The 26,832-nt window shown below is 35.0% G+C and overlaps 1 protein-coding gene across 1 annotated transcript in view; it reads left to right on the top strand.

Annotated features, from left to right (window-relative positions):
* CNTLN (centlein) overlaps positions 1-26,832 on the top strand; it is a 427,627-nt gene that overhangs the window by 246,005 nt on the left and 154,790 nt on the right. Inside the window, exons 14-15 of the mRNA XM_044677223.1 lie at positions 9,820-9,991; positions 12,589-12,764. Of these exons, the coding sequence (XP_044533158.1) occupies positions 9,820-9,991; positions 12,589-12,764 (348 nt within the window). The remainder of the gene's footprint in view (positions 1-9,819; positions 9,992-12,588; positions 12,765-26,832) is intronic.

Here is a 26,832-nt window from a genome sequence, read left to right as displayed (position 1 = left end):
TGGTTCAACATTAGGAAAACCATCCACATAATTGACCATATCAACAGTCTAACAAACAAAAATCACATGATTATCTCAATAGATGCTGAAAAAGCCTTTGACAAAATACAGCATCCATTCCTATTGAAAACACTGAAAAGTATAGGAATAGAAGGACCTTTCCTAAAAATAATAAACAGTATATACCTAAAACCATCAACAAACATCATATGCAATGGGGATAAATTAGAAGCCTTCCCAATAAGATCAGGAGTAAAACAAGGATGCCCATTATCACCTCTATTATTCAACATAGTACTAGAAACACTAGCAGTTGCAAATAGAGAAGAAAAAGAAATTGAAGGTATCAAAATAGGCAAGGAGGAGACTAAGCTATCACTCTTTGCAGATGATATGATGGTCTACTTAAAAAATCCTAGAGAATCAACTAAGAATCTTGTAGAAATAATCAACAACTTTAGCAAAGTTGCAGGATACAAAATAAATGCACAAAAATCATCAGCATTTCTATACATTTCCAACACACTAGAGCAGCAAGAAGTAGAAAGAGAAACACCATTTAAAATCACCCTAGACAATATAAAATACTTAGGAATCTACCGACCAAAACAAACACAGCAATTATATGAAAACAACTACAAAACACTTTCCAAACAAATAAAACTGCATCTAAACCATTGGAAAGCCATTGATTGCTCATGGGTAGGATGAGCTAACATAATAAAAATGACAATTCTACCCAAATTAATTTACCTATTTAGCGCCATACCTATCAAGCTACCAAAAAACTTCTTTACTGAATTAGAAAAAACTATAACAAATTTCATTTGGAATAACAAAAGATCAAGAATTTCAAGGGAAATAATGAAAAAAAAATGTGAAGGAAGGGGGCCTAGCAGTACCAGATATTAAACTATACTATAAAGCTGCAGTCACCAAAACAATATGGTACTGTCTAAGAGACAGAGAGGAGGATCAATGGAATAGACTTGGGGTAAATGACATCAGCAAGACAGTGTATGATAAACCCAAAGAGCCCAACTTTTGGGACATGAATCCACTATTTGACAAAAACTGCTGGGAAATTTGGAAAACAATATGGGAGAGATTAGTTCTAGATCAACATCTCACACCCTACACCAAGATAAATTCAGAATGGGTGAATGACCTGAATATAAAGAGGGAAACTATAAACAAGTTAAGTGAACACAGAATAGTATACTTGTCAGATCTATGGGAAGGAAAGACTTTAAAACCAAGCAAGAGTTAGAGAAAATTACAAAATGTAAATTAAATGGTTTTGATTATATTAAACTAAAAAGTTTTTGTACAAACAAAAACAATGTAGTCAAAATCAGAAGGGAAACAAGAAATTGAGAAAAAATCTTTATAACGAAAAACTCTAACAGGGGTCTAATTACTCAAATATATAAGGAGTTAAAGCAATTGTATAAAAAATCAAGCCATTCCCCAATTGATAAATGGGCAAGAGACATGAATAGGCAATTTTCAGGTAAAGAAATCAAAAGTATCAATAAGCACATGAGAAAGTGTTCCAAATCTCTAATAATTAGAGAAATGCAAATCAAAACAACTCTGAGGTATCACCTCACACCTAGCAGATTGGCTAAAATGAAAGAAGGGGAGAGTAATGAATGTTGGAGGGGATGTGGCAAAATTGGGACATTAATGCATTGCTGGTGGAGCTGTGAACTGATCCAGCCATTCTGGCTGGCAATTTGGAATCATGCTCAAAGGGCTATAAAAGAATGCCTGCCCTTTGATGCAGCCATACCATTGTTGGGTCTGTACCCCAAAGAGATCATAGATAAACATACTTGTATGAAAATATTCATAGCTGTGCTTTTTGTGGTGGCAACAAACTGGAAAAGGAGGGTATGTCCTTCAATTGGGGAATGGCTGAACAAACTGTGGTATATGCGGGTGATGGAATACTATTGTGCTCAAAGGAATAATAAACTGGAGGAGTTCCAGGCGAACTGGAGAGACCTCCAGGAACTGATGCAGAGTGAGAGGAGCAGAGCCAGAAGAACATTGTACACAGAGACTGATATACTATGGTAAAATCGAATGTAATGGGCTTCTGTACCAGAAGCAATGCAATGACCCAGGACAATTCTGAGGGATTTATGGTAAAGAATACTGCCCACATTCAGAGGAAGGACTGCAGGAGAGGAAACATATAAGAAAAAGAACTGCTTGAACGCATGGGTCGGGGTGGACATGATTGAGGGTGTGGACTGGAAACTACCACACCAATACAACTACCAACAATTTGGAAATTGGTCTTGATCAAGGATACATGACAAAACTAGTGGAAATGTGCGTCGGCCATGGGTGGGGGGAATGCGGGGGGTGAAGGGGAAAGTAGGAGCATGAATCATGTAACCATGTTAAAAATGAATATTAATAAATGTTTTAAAAAAACTAGAAAAAGAACCAATTAAAGACAAAATTGAAAATCCTAAAAATCAAAGGAGAAATAAACAAAATTGAAAGTTGTGCAGGTGAAAAATTTGCCACACCTGAGCTACATTCTCAGCATCCTTTTAAATACATCCTCTTTTGACATACAGGGGCTTGGGAGATAAATTTGGCCGAGACCCATGTTGTAGGGCTCTTTTTGGGCTTTGCTTTGGTAAAGTGCTGCAGGTGTGAGTCTCTGCCTCTCTTTGCTCTGTTCACTTGACTGAAAGAATTCTTTTCTTTCCCCCTCTCTTTTTGATTATTATTAAAATACTGTATATTTTTAAACACTAGGAGTATGCATTCATTTTTACTCCCATAATTTCATGTTATCCCCTCTCCCTTCTCCCTTCAGGAAACTCTTCAGAGCTTTCCCAGACTCATTTCCTACACCTGCCCACCAGGAGAGCTGGGCAGCCAAGTCTCTCCCTTGCAGAGGCTGTTCCTGCCAACTCTTTCTGCTGTTACTCCTGCTTGCTGTTGCTGCTACAGGAAAACTTTAAACTCCATGGCCCCAACCCCAGCCCAGTGGAGGGGGATCCCTTTTCCCTTACCAGGCAGCTAGTTAACTCCTAACCCCTGCAGGAGGTACTTTTCCTCCCTCCTAACTCCTTTTTCACCTACCCCAGCTTACCTTCTATACTTCCTTTAAGTTAAAACCTTTTCCCAAAAAGTGTCCTTGCCCCTAAAACCCATCCCAAATCCTTGCCATAAAAATCTCCTCAACCCTGCCTTTGTAGCCAGATTCTCCATACTCCCACCTGGATTCTGGCCACCCTCCCCCCATTGCCTCTTCACCACTAGAGGCCATTATTGCGCACTCAGTTTTGTTTCTTGCTGAACTGCAGTGACTGCTTTTCTCCTATTGGAGAGCAGCAATAAAATCGTATTACATCATATAAAATATTATAAAATAAGATCAGCAGTTCTTTCTCCCACTAATAATAATGAAAAAATTAAAAATATAAAAATATACAGCAAATAGATAAGATTACATTGAAAATTTTTTTCTTTTCTTTTTCCTTTAATCTGACCTTTATAAATACAACACCAAGCGTCATGATTGCCACTTTACAAGAAATGTTTTTGGCTTTCATTCAGTGGGAAACCTTTAAGTTTTCAAAATGTCTCTTTCTCCTTATGTTGCTAGGAAATTTTCTTTACCAATTCCTAAACGTTAAGGCACAAAAAGTTATCATACAGAAAATGCAAGCTACAATACAAGCCAACATTCAAATTCAACTGGACAATTTTAAGCACTCCTTAAATGATCTAATGGCAAAAGATGATTCCATCCAAAATATAGCTTATTTTTCCAAACCTATTCCTGAAGTACCAAGAGAAGTAGACACTGAAGACCCTTCTCCTATGCCTTGTATAAAAAACTTCCTCTCTCTTATTGAGCAACTCCTGGCTAACCCTCCCTCCCCTGCTCCTTCTCTTGATGCCCCATCTTGCCCTGTACCTTCTCCCACCCCACAACCAACCCCAGCCCCAAGAAACCCTTGACCTCCTACCATACAGTTTCCTACTGGTACAACCTCAGTATCCACACAGGAACCTCCTATGAAACCACGACCACTGAACAATTCCTATGAAGGCCTTTTCCTCTTAAGGGAACTGTCCACAGTACTACAAATTGAGGATGTCTTAGCTGGAATGGGAAAAGGTTTTAGTTAAAAGGAAGTATAGGAAGGAAGCTGGGGTGAATGAAAAAGAAATTATTTAGGAGGGAGGACCAGTAGTCCCTGCAAGGGTTAAGAGCTAACCAGTTGCCTGGTAAGGGAAAAGGGATCCCCCTCCGCTGGGCTGGGGTTGGGGAATGCTAGCAGTAGCAATTAGAGAAGGAAAAAGTAATTGAAGGGATTAAAGTAGGCAATGAGGAAACTAAACTGTCACTCTTTGCAGATGAGATGATGGTATACCTAGAGAATCCAAGAAAATCAACTAAAAAACTAGCAGAAATAATCACTAATCTTAGCAAAGCTGCAGGGTACAAAATAAACCCACATAAATCATCAGCATTCCTATATGTTTCCAACAAAACCCAGCAGCAAGAGTTAAAAAAGAGAAACTCCATTTAAAATTCCTCTAGACAAGATAAAATATCTACTTGCTGAGACAAATTCAGGAATTATATGAACATAACTACAAAACACTCTTCACACAAATAAAATTAGATCAAAACAATTTGAAAAATATCAATTACTCATGAGTTTTGAAAGATCTTTGGGATTTTAAAATTTGGGTTAATTTTTCTTTCAAGTAGTAGGTTTAAAAAAATGTATATGTCCTTGCCAAGAGAGAATGTTTTATTTTTATTCTTTCATACTAGTAACTAATCTTCTTTTTCTCTAAACTGTTCTCATCATATAGATTGTTCTCATTCTGCTCACTTTGATTTGTATCAGTTCTTAAAAATTATTCCATTTTTCTCTGATAATTGTCCATTGTCATTTCTTATGGCAAGGTTATATTTCATTATATTCCTATGCCACCATTTATGTAGTTATTTCCCAATATGAGGACTCCCATTTAATTTCCTTTTTCTGCTATGCAGAGTTTTGCACATAAACCAGGACAACCAATGTTGGGAAATAGGAGGCTCCAGATCATACCTTCTGTGGAAATAGCAAGAAAACCAAATCCTGCTTGATACCACATTCCTGAAAAATTATGCAGAGAGGAGACATTTTACAAATGTTAAATGTACAGACATCAACGTTGTACATTGAATAGAGTGCTGGAACTGGAGCCAGCCATCCCTGAATTAAATTCTCTACTTGGCACTTACTAGCTGGGTGAGCTTGGGCAAGTGACTTACCTTCTTTCTGCCACCATCTCCTCATCTATTAAAAAAAAAGATGGATGATAATAGTACCTTGCTCCTAGGGTTGTTGTAAGGAAAAAATGAGATAATTTGGTAACACACTTTATCTTAAGCACTACATAAATACCAGCAATTATTGTTAATATATTATTATTATTGTTATATTATATCTTATTGAGCAGATCCAAATTTCTTCTCCAGAAGCCCAGTCAGGCTCTTCCAAGCTGATTCCTAAAAACCTGATTAGCTAGATTTCATCTGTTCCGTCCATCAAAGTCTTCCTTGTACTCTGACTCCACACTATGCTTGCTAGTATGGTTATGGCTTTGGTCCCATGAACCTGTATCTTTAGAACCACACTGTCCTAATTTAGACATGCCTACTTTCCCTCTAGGATTTGGACTAATCTCTTGCCGCAGTACAATCTGAAAGCCATCTTCTGGTACTTTTTCTCTATGCCTTTCCCATCTCTATATCAACCTATGTTGTATAATATAGTGTAGTATAATGGAAAAGCACTTAGTTTTAAATGAAAAGAAATCAGGATTTGGGTTCTAACGCTCGCTCTGTTAATTATTATATATATGATTTCAAGAAAGACATTTAACCTTTCCAAATTCATTTTACAATTGCTACAAAATCAAGACATTGGGTTAGGTGATCTCTGAGGTCCCTACTAAATCTAAATGTTTTTCAGATCCTATTATTGTGACTTAAAATTGATGCTGGAATTTCTAAGATACACATTACTAATTTTTCAAAGTTAAATAAAGAAGTCCTCTAGTAATTCACCAATACAATGTTTTATAAAGTATTCACTTGCTGATTTATTTGCCCATCCTGTTTGTAAATTCACTTCAGCAGCAGATATATACAAGTGCTCACTTTGTATAAAAAAAATGACCTTGTCATGGGATCATAGATTTAGAGCTAGAATATCAGAGGCCAACTAGTCTAAATATGAATGACTTTTAACCTAGGTTATCTAACTCCAGCATTAATGCTCTTTCCACTGTAATCTACAATTTGCAATCTAATCAGGAAGGAGAAGGATAAAATTTACATATAAACAAGTATGGTATAAGGTAAATTGTGAGCGGGAAAAGGAGAGCTAGGAAGTTCTTTGAGAAATGTGAAGGTAAGTTTGATCAGTATAAAAGAAAAAGATCACAATATTATGATGATATGGGAAATCCACAACCAGTATTCACACCTCATTCTAACACTACTGATCTCCCTCAGATTCTAGGAATTGACTTTCTAAAGAGCACACAACCTGGTTCTTGACTAGAGGCAGTGAGTGGTTGGGAACACAAAGAATGTTTAGGCCCAGTCATTTTTCTAGGAGAGTTGCTAGTGCACAGATTTCACTGCTGCCACTAGAGGGTAGCAGTGGCATTACTCATAGCTGTGGTTGCTGTAACACCAGGGAGAACAAAAGAATGCCTCCTTCATAAACATGGGTCACAGACCAGAAAATCCAGCAGACCAAGGGACTGAAGTGATATAGCCCACAGGATAAATTATAAAGTGAATATGAAATGTGAACTTCATAAATTGGGGATTTTGATAGGCATGAAGTATATTTCTCCAAATGGAATGTAAGTAAAGAGGATAGATGACTAGAATTGATGAGCCACCTAGGGTTTAGAGGCTAGTCAGAAAAAGTAGAGCACTCAAGCAGTGACTCTTAGGAATACTATAAACAGAAGGGAATACATAGGAAGGAATTTTTCTGACCACTGTTTGTCTGCCTTCAGACTTAACATATCTACCATCCATAGATAATGGATATAAAATTAAAAGAAACCTAAAAAAATCATGTAGTTTAACTTCCTTCTTCATTTCACTGAAAAAGTACCAGAAACCCAAAGAGGTTAAGTTACTCACTTAAGGCCACACAAGTAGAAAGAAGTACTAGGATTTGAACCCAGGAACTTGAGCTTCAAATCTAATATTTTCCCACCCTAACTAGAAACAAGCTTTTGACCTAGAACAATAATGTCAGACTCAAATAGAAATGAGTCCATGGGGAAGGGGGCAAATATTGGCTTTTAAAACCACCAATCAACATATTATATTGTATTTTTACTTAAATATTTCTCAGTTGCATTTTAAACTGGGGCCACACTTAGGAGTTTTACAATTGTGAGTTTGACACCTTTGACTTGGAGAAAGGGATCTTACAATATCATAATTGACCATAAAGCATAGAAGAAGTGTGATTGTTGAAAGGCAATCATAGTTTACTCATAAACAGAGAAAATATAGTTCATATGAAAAAGTAGTTGCCAACAAACTCAAATAATAGTGACTGGTAGCAAGTAAGAAATGCTAATATAATCAATAACAGTAAGTAGTGCCATTGCTCACTGTTCTGATAAAACCATCTCTGGAGTATTATCTCTAGTTTGGTGTTTTATTTTTTATTTAGAAGATGGATTGTATCCATCTAAAAGGGGAAAACCAGGTAGTGAGGAGATCTAGAAATTAGGTGAATGTTTGAAGAATGCTTATTTGTTATCCTCCTTCATCCATCTTCAATCTCTTCTTTCCCCCATCCCTAAAAAAACTCAACCTTTCCTTTATTTCTTGTAATTTACCTAACTACTGCTCCATTTCTGTATTTCCTTTTACAACCACCTCTTTTAAAAACGATGACTACACTACTTCTCCATATGATGTAATTAATGCCTTTTCTTATTTTTCTCTTAGCATATCTTCCAGACCTTATTTCTTTGTTCAAAACCTCAAATACCCGTCCTCCTTTACAACGATTAGCAGCTTTCTGCTTCTACTAATTTAAGTATCTGATATGAACACTTTTACTTTTCTTCCATTTGCCAGATTATTACCTGTTTTTTGGATTGAGGCACAAAGAGATGGTCAGTCAACTTTAGACTTGATTGGCTGATTTGGTATTGATTTTTATTCTGCCTTATTTGTTACATTAAAACTTAATGATTTCCTACACTTGGATTCTGACTAGTGAATTTTCTGTCATCATTGACCAAAGAGAAGACACACTGGAAAGCTGCACCATGATAACTCTCGACACACAGAAAGAGGCATTAATTAAAATTAATTAATTAAAAATAAAAAAATAATCAATTAAAAATAAAAAATAATTAATTAAAATTTTCATCAGGAGATACAATTTATAAGCATTCCTATATACATCTGAAGTCAAGACTAAAACTATAGAAAAGTCCATTGAAGAAGAAACAAAGGAAGGAGAATCAATGATGAAACTATAATTGAAGAAGATGATAAGAAAAATAAAAATTGAGATAACTATTTGGGATTTGTAGCTTGTGAATGACATCAAACCAATATAGAAGAGACTATTAAAGGAAGTGGAAGATGAATTGTTATGAAGAGGGGGCTTGCTGTACTGCAGGGAAGAGTAGTAGGTGATATTAGGCCAGCCCAAGGGACATTTAGGCAGGAGTAGAAGTTGGTATATGTAACAGGGGTCTTGCACCTAAGCTGAATGAGAGGCAGATGAAACTCTCTCACTAGTAAAGCCAAGACCCCTTTAAGCTCAGGATTCTGTGCCTCTCCCCTTAGAAATGGAAATAATTCTATTAGTCAGTTCGTGTGGACAACAGGAAGGAGGCTGTTTCCTGAACCTAACTGATTAATAAACTTTGCTAGCTAAAGCTAATAGTTTGTTCTGATTACTGATATTACTTGGCCTTTGGTGAAGGGTAAGGCAATGACTTCAAAGACCTTTAAGCTTGATGGTTAAAGGGTTTATTGGTAATAATTTGGATCAGGTAAAAGGGAGTTGGAAAGAAGGTGAGGTAAGCTAAGATCTTGAATATCTAATTTCACTAAACTACTTTCAGGAAATGTTGAAAGGTCTACTTATGGTGCAGGAAGTAAAGAAAGCCTTGAGGGCAATCTCAACTCTGATATTCTTGGTTGCTGACCCAGGGCTGTGAAGCCCTGGGCCAGATGGTGATGTCTTGATGATAGAAATTGTCTCTTGATTACAAAGGCTTGATGGGTCTGCCAATGAGCTATTGGTATTGGCTGGTTATGGTAGTTGTTCCTACCTAACTAAGGAATCTACCCAAACCATCCTTCAAACCACCCAGAGCCCACTTTCCACCCTAACCCTGAAGATCAGAGTCAGAAGTGAAGTCAGGGGGCCTGGGGGACCCCCTTTTATACTCTCACTTCAACTGTCACCTTGGCACCCGGCCTGGGTCCTCTGCCAGGTTCTGTGTTCTATATTGGCAACTGGCAGCTTGCAACTCATGGAAACATGGTTGCAGGATTTTATCCATCACAAAATACAAATTTTCTACAATTCATTTTTTAAAACTCTCAACTTCTGTCCTACTATCAATTGTGAGACAGAAGAGCAGCAAGGGGAAATTGTCTGAGGCCAGCTTTGAACACAGATCTTCCTGACTCCAGGCCTGACACTCTATTCACTGTGTTACCTCACTACCCCTATAAATTTTTTTCAAAGAAACATGCTTATTAAATAGGTGCTTAGTGGTAGCCAAGGCAGCCACCATAGCAGCAATGAGCAGATCAGGCATACTCAAAGTCTGCCAGCCATCCTCCAAAGGACCACAGAAGAACAAAAATGCCTTAAAACAAATGTTGAAGTGACAGAAACAACAGAAGAAGCAGTGTTCCTGCTCAGAACAACATCAGGTGCCAACCAGGAGGACTCATTTCCCTGGATTACAAGGAGGGAGCACTGAGCAAGATTCAGCAGAACTCAGACACAATATAATGCAAACAGCAGAGAAAGAGAATAGTTGGCATAGTCCACTGTCCGCAGTATAATAATGGAAACCAACATGATACAAAATAAGCAGCTGTGGGAAGAAAGTAACCCTGCACTATCCAACCAGAACAGAGGATGGGTGCAGAGCTCAACTCCAACCAGTTTAACTGAAAAGCTTCAAATCTTTACAGTGGGCTAATTAAGCCACCCCTGAAAAGTGCTCAGTCTCATGCCCAGACAGTTAAGCTGACCACAGGAACAGTAGAAGCACTGGAGAGTACTCCCTGTACCCCAAGAACAGAGATAAGCTTCAGGATATAGACAAAATCAAGGGGAAAAATAACCCTCAAATGAGCAAAAGACAGAGAAAAAATCTGATGCTAGAAAAATATCTCAACAAAAGTGATGACCAAATTACAAGCTTAGAAGAGGCAACAATATAAAAATGAAAATGTGTGATGCCTCAAAGGGAAACTATGAAAGGATGTCAAGTCTACAATGAACCTCTGGAAGAGTGGAAAAAAATAAGAAACTTAAAAGTAAAATTAGAAAGAAAATAATAGAAAAAATCAACAACTTAGAACAAAAACTTACTGAAGAAAACAGTTTCCTAAAAAAGAAAATATAATACCTCAAATAGGAAAATAACTCCCTAAGAAAGGCAATACAAAGGCTCAAAGAAGAAAATGAGTCCCCCAAAATTAGAACCCGACATATAGAAACTAATGACTTCATAAAAGAGCAGGAAACAACAACAACAAAATTCAAAATAATGAAAAAAAGTAGAAGAAAACTTGAAATCTCTCATTGGAAAAACACTCGAAAAATGCATCCAAGAGAGATAATTCAAGAATCATTGGATTGAGTAAAATCCATGATCAAAAAAGAACTATTATCATATTTAAAAAATTATGAGGGAAAACTCATCTGATATTCTTAAAGGAGAAAATAGAAATTGAAAGAATCTACCAATCACCTTCTGAAATAAAATCCAAATTAAAAATACCAAATTCCAGAAATGACAAATTTTAAGTAGAAAATACTAAAAGCAGCCAGAAAAAAGCAATTCAAATATTGTAAAACCACACTTAAAATTACACAGGACCTAGTACTTTCTACATTAAAGGATCAGAAGAAATGGAATATGATATTCTAAAAGGCAAAGGATCTAGACCTATAACCCAAAATCCCTACCCTGCAAAACTTAGCATAATACTTCAGAGAAAGAAATAGACATTTATTGAGCTGGAGGAAGTCCAGGGATTTCTAATGCAAGAGCCAGAGCTAAAAATAAAAACATTCAGTGATCAAATCAAATTCAGTACTCAAAAGAAGCATAAAAAAGTAAACAGAAAAATTTCAAGGAAGTCATTGGGGTTAAACAAATCACATGGCTGCATGGGAAAGTAGTAAATAGAATACTTAAGATTTCTATAGTATAAGACATACCTAACATACTTAATATTCTTAAAGTAATCAAGGGAATCAGTTGGATTAAACTAATTACATTCCTTGCATGGGAAAGTGAATACTAGAATACTTAAGATATTTATGGTACAAGAGATTTTTAAGATACTTAAGATAATTTAACATAATTAAGGGAAAGAAGGGGCTAAACTGATTAAAATATTGGTAAGAAGTTGATAACTAAAATGCTTAAGTACCCAAGTTATTTAAAGTACTTAGGATGCTTAAAGAAATGAAGATATTTAAGATTTTTTTCATTATTAGGGCAACAAATAGGATCACATATAGACAGAGAAAAGGGAGCAAGTTGAATATAATGAGTTTTTTTAATCAAAATACACTGTGAAAAGAGAATAGGAGAGAAAGTTGGGGATAAATTATCTCACATGAGGAAGAATGAAAGAATCAATGCAGTGGAAGGGAAGGTGATGGAGTGGTGGCAATGCTTGAACCTTTCATTAATTGGAATTTGTACAAAGTTGGAATAATATTGGCACTCAAAAAGGGATAGAAATCTATCTCACCCAAAATGGAAGTAAGAAGGGGATGGGAAAGAAAATAAAGGTAGAAGACAGATAAAAGGGAATGGGGACTCAGGGAGGCAAGTAAACTGAAGCAGAAACATCTGTGAATAGGGAAAGGCTGAATGAAGAGAAAGAAGAATAAACACAAGAAAAATTAGATGGAGGTAAATAGTAATCGTAATTCTGAACATGAATGGGATGAACTCAACCCATAAAACAGAAGACAATAGCAGAGTAGATTAAAAACCAGAAAAAAACCACAATTTTGTGATATTTATAGTTTAAATAACAAAAATATATAATTATAATATATAACTGTATTTAATAAACCAAAATAGGTAATTAAAATAGGTAGAATTGTCATCTATAGTGCACAGAGTGTCTACACTACACTACAGCAAATGTTTCATCCTTGGCATGCGGCCCCATACTTCTCTGTATGAGGCCACATGAGGCCACATGCAGCCACATGTCATTGAAAATGGCTACGTACTGACACCTGTGTCATAGGTTTACCATCACCTAGTTAGATGTTGATGTTGATGATGTTTATGACGTTGATGATATTGATGATGTTGTTGATGATGAAGATGCTGATGTTGAAGATGTTGATGTTGTTGATGATGTTGATGATAACAATGTTGTAGATGACAATGTTGTTGAAGATGTTGATAATGATGATGTTGATGGTGTTTATATTGATGATGTAGATCAGTGATTCCCAAAATGGACACTACTGCCCCCTAGTGGGTGCTGCATTGATCCAGGGAGACGGTGATGGCCACAGGTACAATTATCTTTCCTATTAATTGCTATTAAAATTAAAAAAAATTAATTTCCAGGGGGCTAAGTAATATTTTTTCTAGAAAGGGGGTAGTAGGCCAAAAAAGTTTGGGAACCACTGATGTTTATGTCGATGATGTTGATGACATTGATGATGTTGTTGATGATGAAAATATTGATGATGATGATGTTAAAGATGTTGATACTGTTGTTGATGACGGCGATGATGATGATGATGTTGATGACGTTAATGATGTTGTTGATGAAAATATTGATGATGATGATGTTAAAGATGTTGATACTGTTGTTGATGACGATTATGATGATGATGTTGTTGATGATGTTGATGTGATGCTGTTATCACAATGATGTTGATGATGGTGTTGTTAATGATATTGTTGATGATGATGATCCAGTGATTTTTTTTAATTTTAAAATTTTTGTTTAATTTAGAACATTTTTCCATGGTTATAGGATTCATGTTCTATCCTTTCCCTCCTCCCAACCCCTCCCGTAGCCAACACACAATTCCACTGGGTTTTACATGTGTCATTGATCAAGACCTATTTCCGTATTATTGATAGTTGCACTAGGGTGATTGTTTAGCATCCCCGATAATATCCCCATCAACCCATGTATTCAAGCAGTTCTTTTTCTTCTGTTTCTACTCACAGAGTTGTTCCTCTGTATGTAGATAGCTTTCTTTCTCATAAGTCCCTCAGCATTGTTCTAGATCATTGCATTGCTGCTAGTAGAGAAGTCCATTATGTTCAATTGTATCACAGTGTATCAGTCTCTGTGTATAATGTTCTCCTGGTTCTGCTCCTTTGACTCTGCATCAATTGCTGGAGGTCATTCCAGCTCACATGGAATTCCTCCAGTTCATTATTCCTTTAAGCACAATAGTATTCCATCACCAACAGATACCACAATTTGTTCAGCCATTCCCCAATTGAAGGGCATCCCCTCATTTTCCAATTTTTTGCCACCACAAAGAGCACGACTATAAATATTTTTGTACAAATCTTTTTCCCTATGATCTCTTTGGAGTATAAACCCAGCAGTGGTATTCACCCTTTCATTTTTAATGCAAGTTATTTTTTTTCTTTCTCTCTTTTTTCAATCATATTAACCAATGGCTATGATTTTTTCATAAAACCAACTCTAGATTTATTTATTAATTCATTAGTTTTTGTACATTCAATTTTATTGATCCTATGTATAATTTTTTGAACATCTAATTTTGTTTTTAAGTTGGGGATTATTAACTTTTTCTTTTTCTAGTTTTTTTATTGTATTCCCAATCCACTCTTCCTTTCTTTCTCTTTTTTATTTATATCAACATTTAGAAATATTAAATTTCCTCTCATTACTACTTTTGCTGTATCCCTTAGGTTTTGATATATTGTCTCATTATTATCCTTCTCTTTAATGAAATTATTTATCCTTTCTCTAATTTGTTCTTTAATTCACTCATTCTTTAAAATGGAATTATTTAATGTCTATTTAGTTATAACTTTTGTTTCCATTGTCTCTTATTATACATAATTTTTCTTGCACTATGGTCTGAAAAAATTGCATTTAACATCTTGCTTTTCTATATTTAACTGTAATAGTTTTTTGGCTTAATATATGGTCATTTTTTGAGGCACCATGTACTGCCGAGATAAAAAAAATTATTAAAATCTCTACAGTTATCTATCATACTTAACTTATCTAAGATTTGTTGCCTTTACTTTTTTATTTATTTTTTGGGTAGATTTATCTAGTTCTGAGGAGGGAGATAGAAGTCCTTGTGGGTTTTAAAATTAATATCCACAAACTAAATATTATATTTTATGAATTTTTATTAATAAAAAACTAAAAAAAAACTAGTAAAAATGGTACTAACCCAGCCTGCTTGTGAGAGCAAAAGGGGAACAGGGAGGAGTGTTACAGCAAACTATATACAAACATGATGGCACAAATGTGGACAAAGGGAAAAGCCTTCTGGGTAATACAGAAAGGAAGTTTGGGTAATATAGTTTTAGGGATTCAAGATATTTCTAACTATACATTCCCCCCCCGCCATGATCCTTTGGGAGACGAGTCTCCCCAATGGATCATTTAACCATAACTCACTTATAACTTTAACCTAAAGGTAGATATAATATTACAGTTTCTAAAAGGAAATTACAACAACTTGGGGATAAAAGGGAAATAAAAAAGAAAAAGAATAAAACCAATGATTGCTACACTGAAAAAGGCCAATTTTGGGGCAGTCTCCTTTGCCATAAATATATACATTAAAAATAAATGCATTCAGGACAAATGCTTTCAACTCCACATAATTCACATTAGCACATCCCAAAGTTCAATATGGATATTCTGGTGTAGCATGTGGTCTCTGCAGGCATCTTCACATCACCTTTTCCAAAGAGGTTCGTCTTCTGAGTTCTGGAGGTAGCAAATTTTTTTTATCCTAAAATTGCTTAGATTCAAATCAAAGTTCACAACAACAATCCTACCTGAGGTGGATAATAACACGAGGATCACTCAGGGATACAAGGCTGAGTTATAAGGTATATGAATCAGTTGCCAAAGAAATCAAAAACATCAAAAAATCCACCTAAAAGAGAAAAAATAACTTGTGGATGAAATATAAAATTTTAAAATCTTATGTCTAAAAAAATCTAAGTAAAGGAAAAATAAGCCTATAACAGGTCCTTGAATCAGGGCCCAATTAAAGTGATTTATGTAATTATGCACTTACCCAGTCAGTGGCCAGGACTACAGAAAGTTTGCCACACTATGAAAGACAGAAAAAAGGGACTAAATTATAGGAGCAAATGGGAGCCAGCATCACAGCTAAAGAGATGCTTTGTTAGAATGCAGTTCAGAGGAAGATCTGCCTCTGACATATGTCAAAACAGCTGCAACCTCAAACCCCCAAACAAGTTCAAGTCCTCTTGTCTTGGCTCAAAATTACATCAATCTTACTAGGATTGGTTCATCTCTTTGACCTTGTGCTCAATTGATACTTTGCAGGTTAGCTTTGTGTTTCTTTAGCACTGCACATTGGCTCTTTTTAAATTCCCTTCTCCTAATTTTCTTATAGTTTCCTTCTTTATATTCAAGTCATTCACCCAATCTGAATTTATCTTGGTGTAGGGTGTGAGATGTTGATCTAAACCTAATCTCTCCCATATTGTTTTCCAATTTTTCCAGTAGCTTTTGTCAAATAGTGGATTTTTGTTCCCAAAGTTGGGCTCTTTGGATTTATCATACACTGTCTTGCTGATGTTATTTATTCCAAGTCTATTCCACTGACCTTCCCTTCTGCTCTTAGCCAGCACCATATTGTTTTGATGACCGCTGCTTTATAGTATAGTTTAAGATCTGGTACTGCTAGGCCACTTCCTTCACATTTTTTTCATTATTTCCCTTGATATTCTTTATCTTTGGTTCTTCCAAATGAACTTTGTTATAGTTTTTTCTAATTCAGTAAAAAAGTTTCTTGGTAGTTTGATAGGGATGGCACTAACTAAGTAAATTAATTTTGGGCAGAATTGTCATTTTTATTATGTTAGCTTGTCCTGCCCATGAGCAATCTATGTTTTTCCAATTGTTTAGATCTAGTTTTAATTGTTTGAAAAGTGTTTTGTAGTTGTGTTCATATAATTCCTGTGTTTGTTTTAGTAGATAGATTCCTAAGTATTTTATATTGTCTAGGATGATTCTAAATGGTGTTTCTCTTTCTAACTCTTGCTACTGTGATGTGTACTAACCCAGCTGGTTTGTGAAAGCAGAAGAGGAAGGGGGAGGAATTACAGCAAACTGTATACGAATGTGAGGATGCAAACATGGAGAAAGGGAAAAGCCTTCTGGGTAATACAGAAAGGAAGTTTGGGTACTGTAGTTTTAGGGATTCAAGATATTTCTAACTATGCATCCTCCATTATTATTGTTTTGTTATCTGTTTCAATCTAACTCATTAATTTTTCCCTTAAAAATTTGGATACTATAACATTTGGTGTATATAGACTTAAAATTGATAATGCTTCATTGTCTGTGGTACCTTTTAACATGATATAGTTTCCCTGTTTATCTCTTTTGATAATAACTATTTTAGCTTTAACTTTGCCAGAGATCATAATTGCTACCCCTGCTTTCTTTGTATCAGCTGAGGCATAGTATATTTTTCTCTAGCCCTTTATTTTAACCCTATTTGTGTCTCTAATTTTTATGCGTGATTTTTATAAACAATATATTGTTGGATTTTGATTCTTGATCTATTATGCTATCCATTTTCATTCTATGGGCAAATTCATCTCATTCTTATTCAAAGTCATAATTAATAGTTGTTTATTTTTGAACATTCTGTTTTCCTTAATGTCCTCCTCTTTGTTTCTTTTTGCTGTATCCCTCAGATTTTTCTTATCCTAAGAGTTGTTCCCTTATCCATCATCTTAACTCCTACCCCATTTCTTGATATGTACTACCTTTTCAGAATTTACTACCTTTTCTTATCTCTTTACCCTCCTTTTTCTTAATCTAATCTTTTTTCTCTTAATCTCTCAGTCCCTTAAAGGAATATACTTTGCCTTGTCCCTCCTTTATGCCCTCTCCTTTCCCTCCTCTTTCTATATAGGTTAAGAACCTTTTTATCTTCATTGTATATATTCTTTCTTTATCCCAGATCTGATGAAATTAGGGTTCTAGTACTATTTGCCCTCTATCTCTTCCTCCCCCTTTTCATGGAAGTTCTTCCATTCATTCCATTCTTATCTCCATATGAGATAGACATTTCAGCCTACCTTCTCCACTACCATTTTGTCTTATTCCATAATCTCTTCTATTATTTTATTCTTTTGAGTTTGCCTTATTATTTCTTGTTGTTTTAGGAGATCGTTAGCTTCCCCTTGTTCAGTTCTACTTCTTAATAGATAATTTTCTTCTGTGAGATTCTATATCTCTTTTTCCATTTGAGTATTCTTTCTTTCATACTTTTCTTGTTTTTCTTACATTGCTCTAATTTTTTTTTCTAGTTTTCCCTCAGCCTCTCTCTTTTGGTTTTTGAGGTCCTTTTAAAAGTTCTTTTAAAAGCTCTTTTTGAGTTTCTGGTCATTTATTGTATATCTTTGGTGGTTTTGAAGTAGGGATTTTTTTACTTCTTTGTCTTCTGAGTTTGAGCTGAGATCTTCCCTTTTTCTGTAGTAGCTATCAATACTTGGTTTCTTTCTGTTTTGGCTGCTCTTTTTTTCTCCTTATTTTTAAAGTTTTAGTGAGTGGGTCAATAGACTTAATTATTAGCTTTCTGCTGGGCTCATAGGATTCTAAGGTGTTGGAGTGTGTTACCTTAAGTTTCAGAATTTTTGTGTTTGTTTTTGCCCAGGCCTTATTTAGTTATTCCAATTCCATGATGGCAACAGCTAGGAACTCTCCTCTCATTGGCATGAACATAGTTGATAGAGCCCCAGTTCCTCAGCAAATACACTCTTCTGTATTCCCTTCCTCCTCCCTCTTTTTCCATCACCTTATCTCTGGGCAGAGCTAGCATCTAGACTGTGTTCCAGGGCCTCAGATGTCCCTTGCCTGTCTGTAGCAAGGCTTGATGTCTTATCCCTAGTGCCGGGCACCCACAGATTCCATGATATCTGCTCCCTCAATATCCAGCTTTGAGCCAGCCAGAGAGCGCCCTGCTGCAGAGGCTACCTGGCTCCAGCTGTTGCCTATAGACTTAGCTGCTACTAGGGATCTTCAACTGAGTATGTGGATTCCAGAGAGGTCCTCCTAGATATAGCTCAGAGACTCAGCAGGGGTTACTAATCCTGCCCTGAGGGGTTGTATTGTTGATTCCTGGCTGTTTGCTAAATTCCTGGGATTGGGGGTAGGGAAGTCAAAAACTTTCCTCTCTAGTTGTCCTGTCAACTCCTGTCCAGTTTTGCCACTTTTAAAATTGATTTTGTGGTTTTATTTTTGCGTGTTTGTGGAGGATGAAAATGCTCTGTTGTCTTCCCACAATGCATCTTAACTTTCTCTTCTCAGAATTAGATAAATAAAAGCAAAAATAAATGAGAAATTATTTATTAAGGTGAATAGGATTTTAGAAACATTACACTTGATAGACCTTGAGAAAACTGAATGGGAATAGAAAGGAATATAACTTTTTCCTCAGCAGTACATGGCACATTCACAACAAATGAGAGTATAATAGTACATAAAAGCTTCACAACCAAATACAAAAAAACTGAAATATTAAATGCATCCTTCAAGCTATAATGCTGACAAAATTATACTGAACAAAGGGCTAGGAAAAAACCCTAAAATTAATTGGTAATTAAATACCCTTATATTTAAGAATGAGTGGGTCAAAGAACAATCCAGAGAAACAATCAACAATTTCATTAAAGAGAATAACAGCAAGGATACAAGATACCAAATATTTTGGGATGCAGCCAAAGTAATACAACAGGAGCAATTTATATCTCTAATGCTTACATCAATAATTCGGAGAAAGAACAGATCAGTGAATTGGGCATACAATTAAAACAGTTAAAAAAAAACAAATTAAAACTCCCCAATTAAACACCAAATTAGAAATCCTGAAAATTAAAGGAGGGATTAATAAAATTTAATAAAATTGAAATTAAGAAAACAATTGAGCTAATAAATAAGACAAGGAATTGGTTTTATGAAAAAAATGACTGATAAAACCATTAATTAATTTAATCAAAAAATAAAAATAAAAATACCAAATTGCCAGTATTAAAAATGAAAAGGGTGAGATTACAAATAATAAAGAGGAAATTAAAGCAATTATTAAGGGTCATTTCACCCAATTATATGCCAATAAATCTGATAATCTAAATGAAATAGATGAATATTTAAATATAAATTGTCCAGCTTAATAGGAGGAAATAGAACACTTAAAGAATTCTGTCTCAGAAAAAGACATTGAACAAGGAATCAACAAATTCCCTATGGAAAAACCTTTGGTGTCAGATGGATTTACAAATGAATTCTACAAAATAGTTAATGAACAATTAATTCCAATACTATATGAGCTATGCAGAAAAATAGCTGAGGAAGGAACTCTATTAAATTCCTTCTATAATACAAATATGGTGCTAATTCCTATGGTGCAAAAATAAAGCTACAAAATCAATTTAAAAAGTGGCAGGAAGAACCAAAACAGTGGAAACACCTTATAGACCAATATCATCAATGATTTTTGATACAAAAATGTTAAACAAAATCTTAACAAGAGGGTTATAACAACATATCATAAGGATCATACACAATAAACATGTAGATTATATACTAGGAAATGAGTGATGGTTCAGTATTAGGAAAACTATCAACATAATTGACCATATCAGTAACAAAATCAACATAACATAAAGTATATGATCATTTCAATAAAGAGCTTTTGACAAAATACAACACTCATTATTGTTAAAAAAAAAAACACTAGAGAACATTGAGAATATTCCTCAGAATGATAAATAGCATTTATCTAAAATCAGGCTCAGAAAATTGTGGAGAAAGTCATAGAACCACCTAATCTCTACCAAATTAACCTCCAAAAAGCTATGATGAAGTGCTTTAAAATCAATTTTGGAGTAGCATAAACCACAAAAAGGTGGAGTTAAATAATATTTAAGCCCCAAACAATTTAGAAGGACAATATGAAAGATCTTGTGTACCAGGGTGGAAGTGGAGCAAAAAGCAGCAATCCAAGACAGGTCCTATCACTGAGACAGGCCTTTCAGGGAGCTGAATCAAGCTAAGGCTTTTGGAGCTCCCAGCCATAGATGGTAAAGGGGAGGGGTCAGGCAAATCCTCAGAAGGAGACTTAAGGGGTCCCTTTGCTAGTTCTGAGTGAAAGGTTCTTGTTGCATTGTCCATTCACACATTCAGGTAGCAATCCCCAGATGCAGTCTCATGGTGAGTAGGACCACCAGTATTCCCCAGTTCTAGCAGCAGGTGACCCTGGTCACAGTTCTTCTACTTGGAACCAATACTTAGTATCGATTCTAAGTCAGAAGTTAAGTATATGGTAAGAAGGTAAAGAAGTATATGGAGCCAAAAAGCATGGACATGAGTCAATTAAAATGAAAGGAGAGAAAGAGGGATACACTGGGAGAAGAGGGGAGGGAGAGGTAGAATACTATAAAATCTCTCATATAAAAGAGGACTAAAAGAAAGAGCTTTTGCAATGCATGGGGGAAATGTAGTGGCAGGCTATATTTAACTGTCACTCTCATCAGAATTGATTCAAAGAGGGACCAATATATATATATATATATATATATATATATATATATATATATATATAATATATGTATGTATATGTGTGTGTGCACATACACATACACATACATATATAGACACACACTCAGTTATATATAGACATCTAACATGTAAGAGGGAAATAGGAAGGCAAAGGGATAAGAGAAAGGGCAGGGGATGATAAAAGGGAGGGCAGGTTAAGAGAGGTAATGGTTAGAAACAAAATAGATTTTTGTGGAGGGACAGGATAAAAAGAGAAAAGTAGAAACAGAAAATAGATGGAGGGAAGTACCACAGTAGTTATTACTGTGAAAGTGAAAGGGATGAGGTCACCTATAAAACAGAACCAGATAGCAGGATGGATTAGAAATCAGAATCCAATAATACATTGTTTATACGAGACACATTGGAAATAGACACACAGAGAATTAAAATTAAGGACTAGAACAGAATCTATAATGCTTTAGGTGAAGTTAAAAGGGCAAGTGATGCAGTCATGATCTCCAACAAAACAAAAGGAAAAATAGACCCAATTAAAAGAGATAGTCAGGGAAACCAAATGATGCTTAAAATGTATTGTACAGAGAAGATTAAGTAATAACAAAAGTATATGGACTTCCACTGCCAAGATGGCTAAGTGAGGAGGGAACCTGCCTGATCTCCCGAGAATTCCCTTCCAAACCACTTTTAAACAAAGCCTCTCACTTAACTCTGGAGCAGTGAAGCAGTTTTCTTACTAAAAAAGGCTCAGAGAATCAGTAGGAGATGTGGACTGGAGTAGGCTGCAACCCAACGGGGAAAGGCTGAAGCACTGTCTGCCTTACCCCCCCAAGCAGAGAAGCCTCAATCGCAGAAAGTCAGCAAGAGGCCTGGACTGAGGCCCCCTTACTGTACAAACCAGCAGTGAGGATCCCCCACTGTGTAAGCAAGCAGTAAGAGCCCCCACTTTGTAAGCACCAGTGAGCTCCCCACCCCACTAGTTCAAGTCAGCAGGTAGGAATCAAGCCTCATACTAGTTAGAAGCAAAACCCCAAGCCCTACAAGAAGTTTGGGACAGTGACTTCTCCAACCCAGGAATATAGCCAACTTTAATATATAGTGAAAAGTTACAGGATAAACTGAAAAAAAAATGAGCAAAAATAAACCCCCCAAAGAGCCTAACTATAGAATGCTATTATTGTAACAGAGAGTATCATGGCACAAACCCAGAAAAGAACAATGTCAAAATGGTTGCAAGTGAAACTTCAAAGAAAAATGTCAATTTGAAAGTCAGATGCAGAAAGAAATTCTGGAAGATGTTAAAAAAGGATTTAAAAAATGCAGTAAGAGAATTAGAAGAAAAATTGGGGAAAAGAAATGAGAATAATGCAAGAAAAGTGAAATAAGAATTAATAGCTTGGTAAAGGAAGCACAAAAATGGAAAAGATATACAAAAAAGTCATTTAAAAAAGAACTGCTTAAAAAGTAGAACTTTCCAAATGGCAAAGAAGGATCAGAAGCTCATTGAAGGAAACAATTCTTTAAAAATTAGAATTGTGCAAGTGGACATCAAGATACAAACAAAATAAAAACAATGAGAAAAATAGAAGAAAATATGAAATTTTTCATTGGAAAAACAACCGACCAGGAAAATAGATCAAGAGAGATAATTTAAGAACTATTTGATTTCTTTAAACACATGATAAAAAAGAACTTGGACATTGTATTTTAAGAAATTATCAGGAAAAATTTCCCTGTTCTCCTCAAATCAGAATGTTAAATAGAAATTGAAAGGATCCACTGATCACTTCTAAAAAGAGATCCTAAAATGAAATGAAGAATGGTTGAACAAGCTATGGAATATAATTATGACAGAGTAAATTTTGTGTGGTAAAAATGATGAAGGGAATGGTTTCGGAAAAAAACAACAACATGCCAAGACCTATATCAATTGATGCAAAGTAGAATGAGAAGAATTGGGAGGTCATCATGCACAGTAGCAGCAATGTTGCAATGATTATCAATTGTGAAAGACTTGGCTAATCACATCAACACAATGATTCATGATAATTTCAAAAAATTAAAAAGATAAAAAGAACATTCTGTCCACCTCCAGAGACAGTTGATAAACTTTCATTGAAAATTGAAGTATATGTTTTTCATTTTCTTTATTTTTCTCTTTTTTAAAACAAGACTAAAAAGAAATATATTTTGCATAACTTGGCATGTATAATTGATATCATGGGGCAGGTAGGTGAGTAAAAAGACTCATCTGTCTGAATTTAAATCTGACAGCAGGTATTTGTTAGTTGTATGACCCTGGGCAAGTCACTGAATCCTCTTTGTCTCAGTTTCCTCATATGTCGAATGAGCTGTAGAAGGAAATGGCAAACCACTGCAAAGTCTTTGCCAAGATAGTCCCAAATGGGATTACAAAGAGTTGAACACAACTGAAATGACAGAACAACAACAAAAACTGATGTCATATTACTTGCCTTCTCAGTGGGTAGGAAAGGGAATAGGAAGGATGGAGAGAATTTGGAACTCAAAATAAAAAAAAGTTATAAATAAATAATAAATTTTTAAAGAGCCACTTTATTCCTTTTTTCTGTCAGTACAGTCTTTTCACTGTTGTGAGAAGTGACTGATGAGTGCTTCTGGTTTTCTGACACCCCGTTCTTCTGCAGTGTACCTTAACTGTCTTTGGAGCAGTAGAAGTCTTGTTATTCTAAAAAGGATGTATCTATCTATCTATTTATACACATTCACATTTATATATGTATTTACATATCAACAGTATAAACACTGGGTAGTTTATAGTGAGGAATAGGGCAATAGCAGTTGAGGGTTAAGGAACAAAAGGTTGGCTCTTGAGTTGAGTTTTAAAGGAAGTGAGGAATTTTGTGAGGCAGAAGTACTTCCAATAATTTCTGAAGGCCAGCTTAAAGATTCAGAGATGAGATTTAGAGTGTAGTGTATTAAAAAATAAAGAAAGCCAGTTTGATTTGATCTCAGAATGCAGGAAGGAGTAAAATAACTAAAAAGATAATTTGGAGCTATTATAAAAGAGCTTTTCATAAATAAATGAATGAATGAATGAATCTATATCTATATAAAGCTCTGCTTTTCTATTTTCATTATAATGTGACTTTTAATATTTAAATTGTATATCATTTGGTGTAAGATTCTGATTCAACAAACACTGAAGGACTTGTAAGCCCTTATTAATGCAATGACCAACTATAATTCTAGACGAGTGATGCTAGAGGATGCTACTTACCTAATCTACTTATTCAATGTTATTCCAATTAAATTATGGAAAGGAGAGGAATTTATAAGTCAACAAGAGTTGAAGAGCTTTTGGAAATGTAAAATAGATAATTATGAGTACACTAAATAGAAAGTTTTTTTGTAAAGTAAAGCAAATGTTACCAAGATTAGAAGGAAAACAGAAAATTGAGAAAGACATTTTATAGACAGTCTCTCAGGTAGAGGTCTCATATCTAAAATATATAGAGAACTTTGTCAAATGTATGAGAATGAGAACCATCTCCTAATTGATAAATGGGCAAAAGATATGAACAGACAATTTTCAGATGAAAAAATCAAAGCCACATATAAGTATATGAAAAAATGTTCCAAAATCACCACTGATTAGAGAAATACAAACCAAAAAAATTGTGAGATTTCATCTCACACTCATCAGATTGGCTGAAATGACAAATGGGCAAAATAACAAATATTGGAGGGGATGAGGAAAAATGACACTAATATACTGTTAGTGGAGCTGTGAACTATCCAACTATTTTGGAGAGGAATTTAGAATTATACTCATAGTTATAAAACTGTGTATATACCCTTAGACTCAGCAAAGTTTTCAAAGAAGATCAGGAAACAGCGAAAAGAACCTCTTTGTTCCAAAATATTTAAAGCTACTCTCTTTGTAATTGCAAATAATTGAAGACTAAGGGGATGTCCATAACCTAGGGAATGGCTAAACAAATTGAGGTCTATGACTGTGATAGAATATCATTGTGCCATAAGAAGAGATAAACAGGCTAATTTTTTTTTAAATTGAAACAAATTGATGGGAAAGGGAACAGTGAAATGAATCAAGAGAACATTGTACCCATTATAGAATTAATAGTGGAAGAATAAATTGTGAATGTTACCTCCAGAGGAAGAACTGAAAGGTGAAACATGAAAGATTTAATTTGTGTGAACATATTGTTTTCCTGGATGATTCAAGGAGGGTGGAGAGGAGTGGGACACCTGTGAGTAGGATTTATTATGTAGATGTAAAGAAAAATAAGCTAAACATATAAGAGATTTTTTTATTTTATTTATGTATAATCTTTTTCTTTGTATACAAAAATGATTATTTTATTTGGTTTTGTAAAATTTGGAATAAAAATCAATGTAATTTAAAAAACTTTTTATAAATTTAAATATATTAGATATAGTTAAGTACATTGCAAAAAGCTTTTGGAAAATTATTTTTTCTAATGAATTTTAAGGGTTACTGATTATCTTTCCTGGCTAGTTTTTTACATGTCTGTCAACTCACAGAGAGATGAACAAGATTAGGATTCTCCAAAATCTTTGATCTTTGGTAAAAAACCCAGCAGACAATCTCTTCTTTTTCCTCTTACTTCCTGCACCCTCCCAACTATCTCCCTGATTCACATCTTCCTAACCTCAGTCTTCAAAATGAAAAAGATGGACAAGCCTTTTTTTGATGAGTTAACAAGATAATGCCTCTTTTTTTATTCTAGCCCCTAGCATAGTCTCTGGCACAGAATAGATGCTTAAAATATCCTTGTCGATAATGATAAATACATTATCAATTTTTGTAAAAAATAAAATTATAGTTATGATTACATCTTAATGGATTTAAGAAGCTATCTATAGAACCACATGAATGCCTCAAAAAAACAGACTCTGAAGACCCCTGTACCATGATACTTTTTATGATCCCTAACACTGCTGTTTCAGCATACCTGTATTTAATGGTCCCTTAAAAATAGTACCAGTTTCTTTTCATTTACTGAGTCCCTATTTTTTATAAAATTGGGGATGTTTGATATGATTTGAATATGCACACATAAAAAGTTTATTTTATTATTATTGATACTGTTAAAACATTTTCTCCTCCCTGGATGATGGCAATTCAAAGTCCATATTCTAAACCCTCTTCACACCTTTTTAGTCTTTGCTACTTACATACTCTTCCCACACTGGCTTATTTCCTTCTCAGAGATATTCCATCTTCCTCCATCTAACCATTCTGAGCATATTCAATGGCTGGCCGTCCCCAGCCTGGAATCATCTCCTTCATCATCTTCTATTGGAATCTATCCAGGAGCTCCAGGGTCTGAAAAGGTGCATGGTTTAGGTGAGAAAGAATGAAGCAGAAGCTGGAGGCTGTCAGTTTATCAATTAACTCATGATTGTTCCGACAGGCAGTGAGCTTGGGATTTATTATATACACCTTTCAAAAGCAGTTTCTTACAAAACACAATTGAAATTATAGAATTACATCATGATTGGCATATAGCTTACAAAAAATATCTCTCATGAAAATTATGCCCGGATAAGACAACGTCCAAGGTTGAAAAAAGAGTCTTACTTTATCTAAATGCTATTTTAGTAAAAAGCTTCCATACTTCGAAAGATATGTTGAAGAATAAGCCTTTAAGATTGTGGGATGTATTTAGTCCTTGGAAAGTACCTAAGTG

The sequence above is a fragment of the Gracilinanus agilis genome, chromosome 1 (assembly GCF_016433145.1).
Source record: "Gracilinanus agilis isolate LMUSP501 chromosome 1, AgileGrace, whole genome shotgun sequence".
In the NCBI taxonomy this organism is placed as follows: Eukaryota; Metazoa; Chordata; class Mammalia; order Didelphimorphia; family Didelphidae; genus Gracilinanus; species Gracilinanus agilis.
This window is presented reverse-complemented; position numbering and strand designations above follow the sequence as displayed.